At 28.2% G+C, this 17,646-nt stretch overlaps 1 protein-coding gene across 1 annotated transcript in view; it reads left to right on the forward strand.

Moving 5' to 3' along the window:
- Nucleotides 1-17,646, forward strand: part of LOC129959348 (uncharacterized) — a 124,217-nt gene that overhangs the window by 11,845 nt on the left and 94,726 nt on the right. The window contains exon 2 of the mRNA XM_056072168.1: nucleotides 1,932-2,216. Within this exon, the coding sequence (XP_055928143.1) occupies nucleotides 2,116-2,216 (101 nt within the window). The 5' untranslated portion in view covers nucleotides 1,932-2,115. The remainder of the gene's footprint in view (nucleotides 1-1,931; nucleotides 2,217-17,646) is intronic.

Raw genomic sequence — 17,646 nt, forward strand, 5'->3', positions numbered from 1 at the left:
CACACACACACACACACACACGGTGCACTATAATGATCAGAACAACGTGAATGATGGGTATGTTGCAGGTCCTCAGTCTGAGTCGCGCTTTTTGCTTTATTTATTTATTTTTACTTATGCATTTATTTTTAAGTTCATCTATATGGGTGTCTTTCCTGAAAAGAAAATTCGATTTTGCACATACACACGCGCGCGCGCACACTCAACAACATTTTTTATAACTAACTATTAGAGACTTTTCCTATCTGCTTTTATGCTGACAATGTCCTATAGCGCCATCTCGGACATCCTATTTCATCATGTTAAAACGAGTGTAAGTTCAAATACGTATATAAGTTATGATAGATAAACTGTAAAATGAATACTGTAATACAGCAGATTGTTTTGAATAACATGCTAAACTAAGTACAATCATGATTTTTTTTTTATTTAAAGATTGTAGATTTTTTTATGTAGGTAAGGTTGAAATATATTCATATGTAACCAATATGTGATTAGTATTTAAATATTTTCCCCGAAAAAAAAAAACACAATTTTACAGAAAAAAGAAAAAAAAACTACCAAGCGAAGCTTGGTTTTCCAGATATTTGATTCTTTATTTGGATAACTGTACTTTAAAGGCCGTCATGATTTGCTGAATACTTTCTGCTTTATCGCGAATTACTATCTTGTGTAATTTGGAATGAACGTCTAGATTTACGATGACTTCAGTTTCGGAAAGCTGTATTTTCCCACAAATGAAAAGGTTGATAATATATTTTGTTTGAACCTCAAATTCTATTCTCACGCACAAAAAAAAAAAAAAAAAGTGATTATGGAAATAATCTGGAAACAAAATTCTGATTTCCTTAAAGATAAGCGAGCTTTTTGTAAAAATTAATGGCAAGACAGAATGGCCATAAAATAACACTCTCTGTTTTGAGGTATGCAGCTAAATCTAATGAATGAAATGAAATTGTTGTACAGATTGCGAAGGCATGGAGGGACGAATTTTGAAAGAGTGAAAAATTCTCTGTCTCTGCAAAAAAAAAAAAAAAAAAAAAAGGTACCAAGAAGAAAAATCTCAACGTTGTCGAAACGAATATATTGAAGTCAATAATTGCAACAAATGCATAAAAAATGGATTGGGAAAAATTTCATTAATGTTCGAGTGATAAAAAAAAATGCAGGTACAGAAATGGACGACATACAATATGAAACTCAGTGAAAATAGTTTTTATTATTGAATATTAGAGTTACATTTTCAATGTACTGATCTTACCTTTATATTAAATATATTAAAATATTGCTCCTGTAACATTTTTTTTTCTGCGGAATTCATCTTTTCATGCTTTAATACAGTCTGTATATGAAATTTGGGTTCGTTACATACATTAGTTATAGATAGAAATGCCTTCAAATAGGGAAAGTTATTTTTTGATCATCCTGTATTATTGATTGCTGTAGCATTCTAAGTTGTATTCATTTTTTTATTTCAGCCAAAGCTTTTAGAAACTACCACTTCTTTTGAATATGTTTGTCATATATGATTATATGGATAAATTCTCTTTGTATACATTTTATACAAAGAGAAAGTTCTAGCAAATTTTCTGAAGAACTTAATGTTTTTAATGTGCCTTTAATATTTTTTATGACTAAGTGCTCTCAATTTTTAAATTTTAATGCGTTTTTTTAATCTTTTTTAAGATTGTTTTGAAGAGTGTATTCAACTTTTTAATTCCTATGTTTTTCATGTTTTTACGGTTCAGTGTTTGCAATTTTCATTTCATTCGTTTGTTGTTCATTTTGTGTCATGCACTCTGTATTTGAAGGGTTTTTTTTTTTTTTTTTTTTTTTTTTGCGTGTATGTCCTTTAACTAGACAAATAAATTATGCCGTATAAAAGTGTCACTTTCCGGTTATTGCTTACTTATTTATTTATCTCTTTTTAGGTGTGAGGAGCAATGTATCGTTCCTGTGCCAAATCTACTGAATGCAAATTTACACTTGTTGTTTTCATCTGAAAATTAGATTTTCAAGATGAGTAGCCAAATTTTATATTTTATTTACAAAGTTATCACTGCATTTGTTTAAAAGAAATTCGTATTCTTTTGCGAATCTCTGTTGTTCAGCATCATGGCAGACTGGGGTCAGCTTTCGCCTGCAGAATTTGAAAAAATTTCGAATGTGCTCAAGCGAGATCGAGAGTTGAGATCAATGGAAGAAGCTCGCATTCGGTAAGGAAAAACGAATGTTTCAAATTTGTGTGAAATTATTTGAATATTCTTTTTTTTTTTTTTTTTTTTCAGCAGTTTCCAATCTTCTAATTTTTCAGTGCCCCTTGATTCGTTTTTTTTTTAACTGTATCTCTTTTCTTTGTGTGTGTTCCGCTAATTACATTTCCTCCATGGAAATTAGTTTTTATTAATAATGTTAAGGGTTAGTTTAAGACTCGAATGAAGTTAGCATTATTCATGCTATTCATTTTTATTTTACATTTTATTTCATTTTATTCATTCCATGCCAAAGTAAATGAAAACAACATTGAAATAATTTTGCTTTAACTTATGATGAAAGCTAGTCACTGTAATCAGCTTGTGGCTGAATAACGTTCTTACCACTATTGTATCAAACTGTATCATACCTTGTTTATTACCATTATTTTTATATTAATCATGTTTATATGTGTGTGTGTGTGTGTTGATTGTAAGTAAAGTCAAATTGCCCAGACTTGTTTGTCTTGTCTGAAAGGTTAACTCATCCATCTACATTGGTGACCCGGACATGATGCCGTTTCAATGCGATCTCTGAGATTGTTTCATGGGGCCAAGTTCTAGCAAAATCGGTTTAAACGAAGACAACAGTAATCTCATACTTACAGCTGCATTACCTTTTTCTGCCATATTTGTTACTAAAGAATTTTCAGTGGAAAAAGCCTCCACAACGGATCTGAAATTTAAAGATTGCGCGTGAAACGTTCCGGCTTTCTCACTCTTTTTTAAAATGTTTGCCTTTTAAAAAAAATATTCTTTTTTCGAAGAATTTCGCTTTTACTTTTGGATTTATCATTGGTACGTTTGTAAAGTTAATAAAAAGTTTATGCATTAGGGATAAAGAAAAACAAAATCATAGCTTTTTGTAGCTTGTGGCAAAACTTTCTTTTCTTTATTTAGACGTAATCATTTTTTCTTGTTTGAAACTTACAAATAATTTGCGAAAATAGTATGAAGATATAACTTTCCTTATAGAACGGGTTTTTTTTTTTATAAATTGTATCTTGTTATTTTATAAAATAAACAATCGAAAACTAATTGATCAAGATAACTTATTTTTATTTTGATGAAGTTAACGTATTCTTTTGAAAATGAATATTCTAATTTATGAATATCATGTGTTGAAAAATTAGCTATTTTGTAGCTTCAAAATTTAATTATTCTGTATTAGTTATGTTTTTGTCGCGCATGTTGGCGTTTTAAAATTAAATTATTACATTTATTTGTTACTCAAGAATTATATAACATTGAATTTTGAGGACTTCCACCACAAGCTAACTTCCTTTCTTTAATCAGATTGCTTCCTTTTTATGAGTTTATTCACCTTTGTGAAATGCGAATTTGATTAAATTTGATTTGATTTGGGCCATTGCAAATTTGATTGAAAAAGACCAAAACTTTTGAAATAATAGATATTGCTTCTACATTTAAATTAAAGAAAGAAAGAAATTATACACTTCTCCGAATATATCAAATCAAATTTAACGTTGCTTTTTGAGATGAAAAGTTTTTCGGGTTTTTTTTTTATATTTGTTATAAAGTATTTTTGCAAATTCATTCCTTTTGGCATAGATAGGAAAAGTAATTTTATCTTTTCTTGAAAAAGAATTTAAAATTGATATAAGATTATTCGTTATTTATAAAAGGGATAAATTAAGTTGACCGTGTTTGCATCTGGTACAAAATGTTTAATTTTTTTACATTTTATGGATAAGCTAGCTGAGCAACAACTGAAATATATTTCTCTCTGTGCATGTTATCTTATCTGTTATTTTATGACAGTCGGCTTTTATCATCATTCTTAAAGACTTTACTCTGGCAATTCAAGTCGTGTTTATCTAATAACAACAAAAAAAAGCAAGAATATTTCTTCTTTTATTTTCATTAAGTCAGTTTTAATTAAAAAATTTGCATATTTCTTCGTAATGCAACAAATAATAACCAGCGAGAGCTTAGAAATCCGACACACGAATTCCAATAATTTTCGAATAACTAAAAGAACGTAAATAATTTTAAAAATAATCTCATTATTATAACGATGAAAATGTTTTTCTTAGTCTTAAATTAAGAATTTTTTTTTTAAAGCAAGCGTTGCATTTTTATTAACTTTTCGCACACGTCCTTCATATTAATGATGAACTGCTATATTAACCTGAATAAAGTAGGAGTATTTTTATAAGTTTATTTAAACTTTGTGCGAATTTCACTGTAACTTGAACTCTTAAAAACTCTTTTAAACTTTTAAAAACTCTTTTTAAACTTAAAGTTTAGTAGTTTGTTTAGTAAAATACAAACAGCTGGGAGGAAAATAAGATCTAGAAAATTTATAAGTCTTGATTTTTTTTCCTTGCAGAATAGAATCCTATATTCTTTCTTGTTTATTTTGTTGAAAAAAATTCTTTTTTTAAACTAAGTCCAGATATTTTTTTAAAACTATTATGATTGTAGAAATGTACCACATATTTAAACTACCAACAAAAATATTCCTAGCGTGTGTGGAAGAATATTCAGAATAAGATTATTTTTTCGTATTCTGATGGTAAAAAAATATTTTTCCCTTATCCAAAAAAAAAAAAAAAAAAAAAAAAAAAAAAAAAAAAAAATCGACGAAAATTTGTTAGCGTCATCAAAATTCTTTTTGTATTTTTTTTACCTTTGCTTTATGGCAAAAGCGGAATAATCTTTTTTTATTAATTAAATCATAAAAAAGTATGCTATGTGGAGAATGTAAGTTCCGAAACTAGTTATTACATTCTTGTACAGTTAAAATAACTTCTGTCGCAAGAAAAGTCCTGAAAATGCTCTTAAAAACGCTTCATTTCCGTTTTCAAACCTACATTTATCTTGTATCATATGACGGAAAGAGATTTTATGTTATTATAATATCATTTTTATGTAATCATATAACTGAAGTTATCTGTATCATCTAAGCGAACTCATAGTGATGTTTTTTAATTTCTTTTTCTTTACGTCGATACATTTACAGTTTACTTTGCAAAAGGCAAGACTTTCATCTAGATATCCTATATTGTCTCTGTAAATCAAATAATATTAGATGTTTGGTAAAAAGTTAAGATATGAGGATAGCGAGATATTTTATGTTTCATTCGCTGTTAGATGTACACCTGCTACTTCTACATTTTTTAAAAAACGAATTCATATTCTTTTTCTGAAGTATTTCATTCACCTTTTACTGTCTGTAAGTTATGGAATTTCAAACAGTTCTTCTAAGATTTGGAATAAGAATATTCGTAGATCTAACTGATATATAAAAACTTAGTTTTCAAGGCATAAACTTCCTTATTTATTTGGATTCCAAGTATTGGTAAAGAGTAGAACTGATTTGTTGCAATTTAACACAATTCAACAATTTTCATTAAATTTCTCCAATTCAATCTCATGTAGCACAACTCCTGGACGATAAGTTCAACAAATACTTAAAGAATAAAACATAAGGTTGTGATATAGCTGCAAACAATTAAATATTGTCGCTGGTCTTAAAAATCACAGTTCGAATGGAAAACGATTTTTTAAAATTTGATATTTTCATCCGTTTTATATTGCAGGCAATGTAATCCTGAAATTCTAAGTGTTCCAGGTTTAAGTAGGTATCTTTAGACAATCGGAATGAAAATAAATTCAAACGTAATCGAAAATGATTTGCACTTTTTCATGATTATTTTTAATTTTCCTCTTTTACAGAGGTCAGCTAAAATTAAAGAATGCAGCTGAATAATAGAATTACTTCTTTACTTTGATTAGTCATTGCGAGTAGTGAGTATTAAGAACCATTTCCGATGTAAAGGATAAAATATATCACCATGATTAATTTCCTTTCTCTTGAAAACCTTTGACAAACTATGAAAATAACTTGTTTCCTTCCGCTAGGTGATAAATAAATGAAAGGAATATTTGAAGTTATTTGCGGTCTTACAACTTTTTTTTGTTTGTTTTATTCTAAACTATTTTGAGCCTGTTCGCTGAACATATTTATAATGATATTTCTAAAAGTTGTAAAATAAATTGAAATTATTTAGGGAAATAATTTTAAATTGAAATTATTGAATGCAAAAACTACTGTGTTTGGGAACACAAAAGGAAATAAAAAAATTCAGAATAGTGAATATAAGGAAAGCCAAGTAGAATGTAAAATAACCAAGTAGATTTGAAAATGGTTTTAAATGTGCCAATAAAATTCAAAAGAAACGCTAAATAATATTCTGCTAAAACGGATAATGAGCATTGGTTAAAAAATATACACGAGTAGTTTTTTTTTCTTTTTCTTTTTAAATTTGTTTCTTAGCTCCGATGGGCCATAAAAAAGCAAGTGAAGAGAATAAAACGAATATATTACGAAAGATTATGTCCAAAATGGTTAGTTTTCAGCATAATTGCCGTGAAAATTCAGATATTTGTTATATCAATGGACTCCTCTTTGAAGAATGTTGGTGCCAATAATTTGGAATGGCCTAAACGTACCTTTGAAGGCCCTCATTGGTCATCATGGAAAGAATATGGTTCAAAAATGTGTAAACATTCACCAAAAGTCGCAATTTCGACATGCTGGCAGCCAGCTCGTTGCCTGAAAGTCCAGCATCCTCTGTTTCTTTTAAGCGGCTTGATCAACTTGTTGAACAAAAAAAGTTTGTTGCGATAGTTTTGTGCCCTTGTCCCCCTTCATGGAGAATGCAGTTTAGAGACGAATGATTTTCATCTCTCCCCTTAATTGAAGAGCAGGATAAGATGCCAAAATAATAATTCCAGACTAATGAAGGTTTTCAAAGGAATATTAAGGCCCATATCACATCATGGGCAGCAATGTTTATCGAAGTCGGAATCGAAACATGGCCGACATGACAAATGCCTGAATCTTCACGGCGATTATGTAGAATAGTAACCATGATTTCCATAACTTTTGATAACAAATTCATTTTGTTCTCTATTCTTGTTTTTTTTATGACCTGGATGTTCTTGGCAGAGGGGGCGGGGATCGGCTTTCATATATCTGAAAATGAATGAGCGAAAGTAGCTGAATTTTCTTTTTTTATGTACATTCACTAAAATTTAATTTGCGAACTGGAAAATTTTATAACCACCCCGAATATAGAAAATTAATGAGAAAACAAAGCTCCAATAATAATTAATGAAAAAGATAACTAAATTGAATTCGTTATTCATCAATTTTCGTTAAAATATTGGAATCCAAGATGATTATCCAACTATTTCTGCTAGATATTATTGAATCTTAAAAAGAAGGATACACGAAAATTTCCAAGACTCTTTGAATCGCAACTCATAGTTAAACAAGCTTGTATATAATGTGAAAAAATATTCTTTATATAATTTGAGTATAAATTAGATGGAAATTTTAAACCGAGATAATGTTTTATCAGAAACCTTTTAAAAACTGATAGTTTTTAATCTGTAAAACTTTGATGTTTTCAAGAGAAGGTGAGATAGCATTATTTAATTCTTTAATAATATCTATTTCGCTCTTGTTTATGTATATATTTTGTTTTTGATTTCATTTTCATTGAAAAATAGATTTACAAAGCATGAAAATTTCCTAATAGGTTTAAACATTAATTTTTAAAAAAAGGCCTTCATTGAAACTGATTTTCTTTAATAATAATCGATATTATTGAAGATAATTTTCTGCTCCTAAAGTAGCTGCAAAAAATGTCTTTGTGTGATAATTCTTTATGTTATAAGTGAGAAATTATGTAAAAAACCGAATTAGATTTATTAGATTAAAATTTAATTAATTGAAAAAAATAGCTTTAAATGACACATCTTCAGCTTTTAAAGAATTCCTGATCCTAACTCTGTGCCTCTCGAATCAGAGTTATAGAGCGCCAATATGTAAAATTTTTGTTTCATTATTATTAGAAATTTAACTGTGCATTTTCATTCAAGTTTGATATAAAAGTCATTTAAAGATCTCAGATAAAGTCAAAGAAAGAAAGAAAGAAGAATTTTTAATTGAAAAAAATATAAATTTTTCTTTATTGTTCCTTTATTTTAATCTCAACACATTTTGGGGTATTGTAGCATGTATTCGTGCATTTGATTAAAATTCTGCTTGATTTTAAATGTTCTAATTCTTTAAAGTGTTTTTATGTATACTTGTATAGGTTTAGTTTTCATGTATAAATTCATATTTACTTACATAACTGGAATTGGCTTTTTAAAAAAAATCAACGATTTTTCGTAATTTAGGGATGATTGTTGCTATTTACTTTTCACGAATGGAATTTAAGGGCAATGATATGAAATATAACCCTAAGCAATTATGATTGAACTGCACTTATCTTTAATATAAAAGTTATCTAATTGAACGAAACTTTTTAGTTTTTTAATCATCCCCCTAATTTAATTAACCTTTCTATTTAGTGTAGTTTGCATGGTTAACCAACTGCTATTTTAAATGCTTTGCAACGATTGTTGGATAAAAGAGTTTAAAGTTAAATTTCACTGCTCTAAATTCACAAAGAAGGATCATGTCGTGACTGAATTTTCGCAACGCCCCTGGGCATTCTTCAGGGTGTTTATACAAAAACTTGATTGATATGTAATCCTCTTGCGAGCTTACCGTTCAAAGGAAAGGAATACAAATTTGAATGGAGATATTATACAATATGCGTTCAAATAATGTGATCCAACTCTCAAAGTTACGGTTAGAGGAACAAAATTTCGAAATTTGAAAACTAAACCACCAATTTTTTTTTATAGAAATGTGATCCTCAAATAAATAAAAAAAATAAAATAAATAAATAAAGTTTTTGAGTTTATATAATTTTTTTTAGTTTGTTTAAAGTTTTTTTAATATCACATTATATTTTTAGATAGGTGTTGCTAAGTGAGCAATCATAAATTAATCTTTTTAGATCCTAGCTTCAGTTTTAGCATCATTTAACAAATTACTTTTTAAATTGAAAACCAGAAGAAGTTAGATTGGGCTGCTTTCGGAGGGAAATCCCATATTTATTTCTGTAAATTTCATCTACTTTAGCTGTAGCATCATTACCCTAATTGCTTGATTTAACTATAATCGAGAGAGTTAAGATAAGCCATGTTAACTGTTTATGACGAGTACACTCGTCATGGAAAAAGTACAACATTTTGTATTATGACAAGTTTATTCGTCAGGAGTAATAGGTAAAGACAATTTGCAGTTTGATTTAAAATTTTAGTAAAAACTCAAACATATTCATAAATTTCAAGATGTTTAAAATATTTTGAGGCCAAGTCGAAATCAAAGGAACAAATAAAAGATTATTAATAATTATTATAAAAAAAACCGCAAATAATCTGAATTGTTTTTCTTAAATGTATCGCTGTGTAGTATTAATCATCCATTTTTTTTATGTTTCTTTTTGTTCATATGCAAAAAATGTACATTAGTTTGAGTAAATAAATAAATGTAATTATTGAAATAAAAAATAAAAGTCGTTTCATTACAATATAATTTCATGTTACACATGCTCTGTGTTTGACGAGTATACTCGTCATCGCTAAATTTTTGCGATACAATTTAGATACGCATTTTCTAGAGAGGTCGAAACAGTTAAGTGGTTAAAGTAAGCCATGTAAGAATAAGTTCAACGCAAAGCTCCTTATTTATTTTTGTAAATTTTAAATTCTTTAGCTGTAGCATCATTCCCCTAATTACTAGATTTAACTATAATCAAGAAAGGTAAGACAAGTCATGTAAGAATAAGTTCTACGTTCTAAGTATTTCATCTACAAACTGGTATATTTTTTTGAAGGGGATAAAATCTTATGGGGGCATAGATTTTTCCTTTCGCTCTGTCATGTGTTGGCAGTTTTAATTGACAATACATGACAACCTATGATGTATTTCTGTAACCGCTCTAGTTATTCAAGAGCATTCATTGTATTTTCGGCAATCTTAAACAGGTTTCGACTGAGCGGAAGAATTAATGAGAAATTTCTTGAAATATAAACATAAATAGTTTTCATTGAAAAAAAGATTAAAAAAAACTATTTTTTTAAAAAAAATTTAGAAATTCTCACATTCCAATTTCTATCCTGTGTCGTGTTTATCGTAATTTTATATAAAACAGCAACCCCTCCTCTTTTTTTAAATTCATTATAAAACCGTTTTGAAATTCGATTTTCAGGAAACATGATACGTGAGATTGCGCTATTTTACAAGTTTTCGCGTTTCTTTCGCTGAGAAAAGGCTCATTTGCACACAATAGACCTTTTTCAAGGATTGTGACCTAATTTTCTTTGCAGTGCTTAAACTCGTTTAAGAAGAATGTATATAGATTTGAAAAAAAGAAAAAGATATTTGGACAAAGGAATGACAGGTCCTGTCTTACCCATCATGAAAATGAGATCATGTCTCTCATTTTTGTGGCTTAGAATATTGCTCTTACCTTTAATTACTGTCTATTTTCGGTTTCTGAAATAATACTTTCGCTTTAGGAATGATATATTAATCAGAGAAAAAAAACAACAACGTATAATTTGAAATTTTGCAAAAAAGTAAATGAAAGTAGTTTGGAACATGGGCTATCGTTGGAAAAGTAAACAAGTTTGTGTAGAAACTCAATATTCTTTTAATTTTTTCAAAGTATGCAAGAAAACTTATCTACACTACGTAAAAATAACTCAAATTTGCACTTTTTTTAAAAATTTTCAAATAATCAGTACGCTTAGATGAGCGTGTTAATCAACTGACAGATATTTTAAGTCTCAGATGCTTTCTTGAGTATAGTCTGTTTTTTGAGATATTTTATGTTATTTTTAGGATAATATAATTTCTCTCTTTCATTTGATTTGAAAGCGTCATGGATACGATCTTATTCAACTTAAAATCATGTTTCGTTTAAATTTTAAGCCACAATTATTATTAATTTTTTTAATGTTTTCTAACTCGTTTGCAGACCAGTGTGGTACACTTTCTTTTTGGATTTGAATAACTTTCTCACAAGTCAATATGCCTTGTATTAGAGTATTTAGATTTGGTTGAAAAACTTTTATATATGCCATTATACTTAAATTCTCTTAATTTTAAATTTTTATGCCTTGAAATACTGAAATCAACATTTTTGAAAATCACTTGCAATTAATATTTTGCTATTTTAGTTTTGAATAATATTTGCTGCATAAAAACTTCTTTAAATAGATAGTAAATTTTTTAAAATGTGATTTTCGAAGTTTGAAAGGAAAAATGAAGGCTCTGAAACTAAGATTGCTTAAGAGTACCTGCAATTCTTAATCCGGTCTTGAATCTATCCTACTCATTTCCAAATATATTAGCTTTTCTATTGATCAGAATTGCAATTAATGCTGCAAGAATATAATTAAATAGTTGTATTTCCTTTTTAAATTATGTTTTCTATTTTTTGAATGTATAAAAGTAAAAGAATGGTTAAGAAGTATACGATCAATGATTCTAGTGTAATTAATCGAATGCACAAAATTTAACTCTTTTCGAATATGAGAAATAGTAAATGGCCTACAATATGTATTCAAAAAATTAAATGCATGTTATTAAAGTAGAAAATACATAATTTTAAACAATGACTGTAATTCTGACGAAAGCATAATAATTTTAAGGTATATAAATGTCTTATAAAATTAGAAGAAGGGCAGTTAGTTCTTTTATTCAGCAAATGGAAAACAAAGGCGTAAAAGTATAATGCATGTATAAACAGCCTGTTTTATGTATTTTCTCATTCGTATGAAACAAAAACTTTTCCAAATGTTATACTTATTTATCGTAGCACTATATCATTGTCTTTTTTCATTTTCCTAATTCTTTTATTGGTCTTATTTCCTTTGTTAAATTGCGTTACATAATCCTGTTGAATTATACTACAAATACTTTCGATTGATAAGTTTCCGGTGAATGAATCTCGGCTTCCTGATTGGAAGATCGCCGAGTTCAAGTCGTGAGATTTTAACCGAAGATTGTTATGTATGACATCTTGAGTCTCGTCGTGGTTAAGATGTCTGCTTATTTTGAGTCATCAAAAGTTCTTCGTCTTTTTTAAAAGTCTTAAAGTATGGACCAAAGTAACAAGTTCTATCCCTTTTTTGTAAATATTGAGTAGAATATTAATTGATTGACAAGTTAAATCAACTAAATCCGTGTATAGTGGAATTGAACTGATTATTTATAGAATATGTGAGATATAATTATCTATAAAACCAGTGAAACATGAATTAATTGATAGAGAAAAAACTTTTCTGATTAATAAATTTATTATAAGATTAGAAATTATGAAAAAGTATTAAAAAAAACTTTTATTTGTCTTAAGACTCCAGTTTAATAATCGCATGAAATGAAGTTTGCTTTTCATTGAAATCTTTACTATACTTGGAGCGTCGCCATCTGAATTATGATATGCCATCTTATTTGATATAACCTATCTTTTACTATCAATAAAATAAAAATTTAAATTAACGGGCAATTTCGACTCAAGATCATCTGTAAATTTTACAAAAAAGTGCCAAATAATCAAAGAATATTAATATCTTTCCCTTTGCATGTAATGCAGTTTAATTACTATATGAAGACTGGGAAAAAAACCGAACTTCAGATAAAAATTTTCTTAATCAATATTTTCTTGTGAAACTGATATAAAACAACAGTTTTATCGCAGAAAAATATGTCAATATTGTGTCAAGAAATGATATTTGTTTCTGGAATATTTAAATTTTGTTGAAAAATATAATAAAGAATATAATTGCCTACAAATGAAATTTATTATTACCTATTTACAAATGGATGGGTATTTTATAATTTTTTTAACACATTAAACGAACATAACTTTTTTTTATTAGAAATGACTGTATATTATTATCTGTAGTACAAATGGATGTATTAAATAAAAATTATACTTTTTTGATGAATAAATAATATTGCTAATGAGTCCCGGGTGTCGCAATTAATGCAATTTTTGTCAATTTTAGCTACACTTTTTTTAATGTAGCTTTGAGTAATGTAGCTTGTTGACATACTGCTCGGATATTTTTAGCTATATAGTATGCACAATATCCTTTAGATTCTTCACCTGAATTTCTGTGTTATGATATCCAATTCAAAGTATCAGCTCTGTTCTTGCAAGACCATAACTGCAATCAAAAATTTTAAAAAATGTCAGTTATTTTACAAATTTATTACAAAAAAATGTAATATTCATAAACTGAATATTACACATCTTTGTAAAATTCATGCATTTTTCTGTATATTTTGTTCTTTCTTTGTTTCTGAACTTTTAGTTATTTATTGAATCATTATAGAGCCTTAGAGCGTAACCAATTTTATTTATTTGGAGGCTAATGAACCACATACCGGAATTGAAAGATAATATTTTAATGTTAATGATTTCATAATGAATTTCTCTCATTCTGAAAAATTATTTCCACTTTACTTTATTAACAAAGTAGATTTTGGCCTTGTTGTAGAATATTAATTAGCTAATTGCCATAAATCCAATTTTGAGGGTATTTGAATCTTTCTAATCTTGTTAATATCATTTTTTTGTCTGGTTTACTTTACTGTCTCCATTAATTCCTTTTTTATTTCATATTTATCTCATTGTGTTAGATTGTCGTTTGCTAATAACTTACAAATATAATATTAGTTTATAGATTTATATATAGCTGTACAGATTTTCTGAAAAGAATAAAAAGATACAACTTATTTTAGGATGCAAAATGCAAGCCTATCCATGAATTAATGAAATTCGAATTACGCGAACAGTTTTTCTGTCTTCGCGCTCATTTCATTTCGCATTAACATGGGTTTATCATATGCACGATAGAAATAGATGCACACAAATTTTTTATAACTTGAAAATTTATTTGAATTTGTCCATGACAATTTTCTTGATTCATTCTCATCACCATATTGTAGTTTCAGAGACATTTTTATTTGCAAGTACTATTACAATCAGAAAATAAAAAGTTTCCAGATTGTGTTCCAACACATTTCGTTTGGCTTAATATTAGTTTTAGAAGTTAGATGTTGTTTGAGAGATGTAAGGAAAAACGTTGCCAAATTGCATATAAATTTAGCTAAGTTAACTGTCTTAAATAATCTGAACTGTGTAAAAATAACAAAAAATTATGTGATTCATAAAATGCTGATCCGGTAAATGTTAATTTAACTAATTTAACTGTCTTAAATAATCTGAACTGCGTAAAAATCACAAAAAAACTATGTGGTTCATAAAATGCTGATCCGGCAGATGTAAATTTAACTAAATTAACTGTCTTAAATAAGCTGAACTGCGTAAAAATCACGAAGAGAGGTGTGATTCAAAAAATGCTGATCCAGCAGATGCATTTTTGCAGGAAATAAAGAAATAAATTTATTTGCTGTCAAATCAAGAATGACTAAGTTGATAATTACAGACAGGTGCGAGATTCTGCTCAACATTCACAAGTAGAAAAGACAGACTTCTAGAGTGTTGGCATATCTGCTAATTGCTATCATCTGTATGCCATCATGACGAAGAGCTAAAATATATTGGATAGAAAGTGCATTTGTGAATGAAATAGCAGTGTTTGTTAATTATTAAGAATAAAAAATTCATTTGAGATAGTTTTAATAAGTATAAGCTGTCTGCATTGTTGTCCCATGTATAAATAATTTAATGCATTTGAGAAGATTTACTTTTTCATTAACTGAGTTCGAATTTTTTAATTTAGACATAATATATTACTGTCTTTTCCTTTCCAGCAAAAACGTGTAAGGCCCTGAAATTTTAGGACCCTCCCCTTCCCCAAATTCAGGAAGTACTAACAATACACTCTATTATAATTGTTCATTGGAATGAATATATATGTATTTTTCCAATTATTTCCGTAAATATTTCACTTATCAAAGTATTATTATGGGTAGAAATTTCTAACTTTGGAGGAATTTATTTGTATTGGTAGTAACCAGATTAAAGTGTTTAATCTAAGTTCTTTTTGAATTTTTTTTAAATGTGCGTATTTCCAAGTAAATATTAGTGCACAATATATTTCTGTAGCTTTTTTTGTATACAAAGGTTATTCATGGTTATCCGTTTCCTATCCTATCATTGGATCATTTTTTGTTGTAGTCCGTCTTTATTGATTTGCTTTCATTTTAAATTAAGGCTAAACACGGTTATAACGGGGTTATAACATCAATTTACTATAAAAGAATAATCGAATCGGTTATTTTGAAAAGGAGTTATCAGAATTTTTCACAAATTCATTTTTTTAGTGGTTTCACAGCTCTTTAGGAACTCATGAATACTATATGGAAACAAGTCGTATTTCATCCGTTAAAGCATTTTTATATGGACACCATTGAAATATTCTTATAGAAAACTGGTCATCTCCTTGTTTTCTCTCCTAGGCATGCATTGACTACCTAAATTTAATTAATCCTCTACAAATACAAACAAACTCAAAGCAAGAAATGCCACACATCGGGATTTAGCGGATTTTAAAACATGGTGGCCAGCCATCTTTAGAAAGGAAGTTTTCGTCATTTGACGTTACGGAAATGTTTCTCAAAAATATATAAATTGTTATTTTGCAATTAACGGCTACTATGATTCCATTTCATCAGTAGTTGTAATGGCCAAATCCTATGTCTACATCATCTTAGAGGAGCATTTTCTATGACTGAAAAATCTAGAACAAGGTGGCTCCCATTGTCCATTCCAAATTCAGAAATTACCTCTGCTTCCGGAGGAAAACTTCTTATCAATATTAAAAAAAATGTAGAACTCCAGGAAGTGCTACCAGTACATACCAACCAATTACAAACACTTTTTTAATGAAATAATATAGAAATGGCCCTTAACTATAAGATGAAGTACTTGATAACTGTGGCATTCTCTCTCATTCATCTTTTACTGGATATGTAAATCGAGAAACCTAACTGGATATGTAAATCCAGTTAGGTTTTGCAGTAATATATATATATATATTTAATCTTGAATTTCATAGAATTAAGTAAGAATTTCATAGAACTTAGTAAGTTAAAGTGGACTTAATTTTGAACAAACCCATGTTCATTTTGAAAATGAGTATTTTCCGCATATTGAATTTTTTTTTTAGGGTGAGGAGGGGCCTAATGTAAGACCATAAATAATTATACAGGCATTTTTGTACCATACGTAATTCCCTTTAAGGCTAAACGATTATTAATTTACGTTCTTTGAAAATAGAGTGGAAATAATATTTTTGTTCTTCTGTAAAATTTGTAAACCTGGAGCTCGTCTCTTTTCAAAATAGCCGATTCAATTTATCTTCGATATTGTATCACAGTATTTTCAACGGATAAAGTAAAATAAAAGTAAAGGATCTATGCATGAATTCTGGATCTTAAAAACAACTGCGATTATTCATTTCTTGTTTTAGTTATAATATAAACCTCTTTCTGACTGCTTCGATTTCTAATGTTAATGCTTGGTTTAAAAGCAGGGGGAAATGAAGAACAAATAAACGTGCATTGAAAAATTAATATTGTCCATTATTATTAATAATTAAAATAGCATTTTTCGCCTTTTCCGAATCATTCTTATAATTTTAACAAAGAATTCGTCGACAAGTCTATTTGTGAAATAAATTCCCATTACGTCATTCCTTTTCGCGATAACGTGTCTGACGACAATAAATTCAATGCGGAAAAATGATAACAGTAACAGGTGTTTTACCTGACTTTGAAAAGCTTATTCTAATACTGCAAAGAGTTATTTAGAAGTTTTCGTCTCTTTTTTTTCTTCTTCTTGATATGATTATTAATAAATTTAGGATATTAAATTTTGCCATAAATTTAGATTTCCCTTCCCAACCATAATTTTTATTAGCATTATTCATTTTCTTGAAATTGTGCAAGTTCTTCTAAAACGATGTATTAATTCAACTTTATGTTTTGGTATAATTCAGTGACGGAATATGCTAATATTTTTCCTTCACTTCTATCTCTCACCTGCTATTGCGCTATAGAGTTGTTTGTTCTCTGAAAAATTCAGATTCTCTTGTTTGTTATGGAAATTTCATGAATTGTTAGTTTTCAAAATTTAAGGGAAACAGCTTGATAATTGTCAATGGAAATGTAATACTTTAAAGCATTTTTGATGAAAGGATTTCTAAATATATAATCGTAGAAGGATGTTGAATACTAAAAAAAAATATCTAATAAATCTTTTAATATCTTCTAATATTCTAATAAATCATCTTGATATCTTTTCTTTGTTATTTTTTAAACAAAATATTCAAATGAATGATAAAGTTGAATGCGTTATATGATTACAGTTTAACTAAAACCTTAATGTTAGACTTCATCATTGAATACAAAATTCGCTTGATTTAAGCAGAATGAAATGCTACTCATCTTTCCAATGAAATGTCTTCAGCATTCGCTATG

The sequence above is a fragment of the Argiope bruennichi genome, chromosome X1 (genome assembly GCF_947563725.1).
Source record: "Argiope bruennichi chromosome X1, qqArgBrue1.1, whole genome shotgun sequence".
NCBI classification, from domain to species: Eukaryota; Metazoa; Arthropoda; class Arachnida; order Araneae; family Araneidae; genus Argiope; species Argiope bruennichi.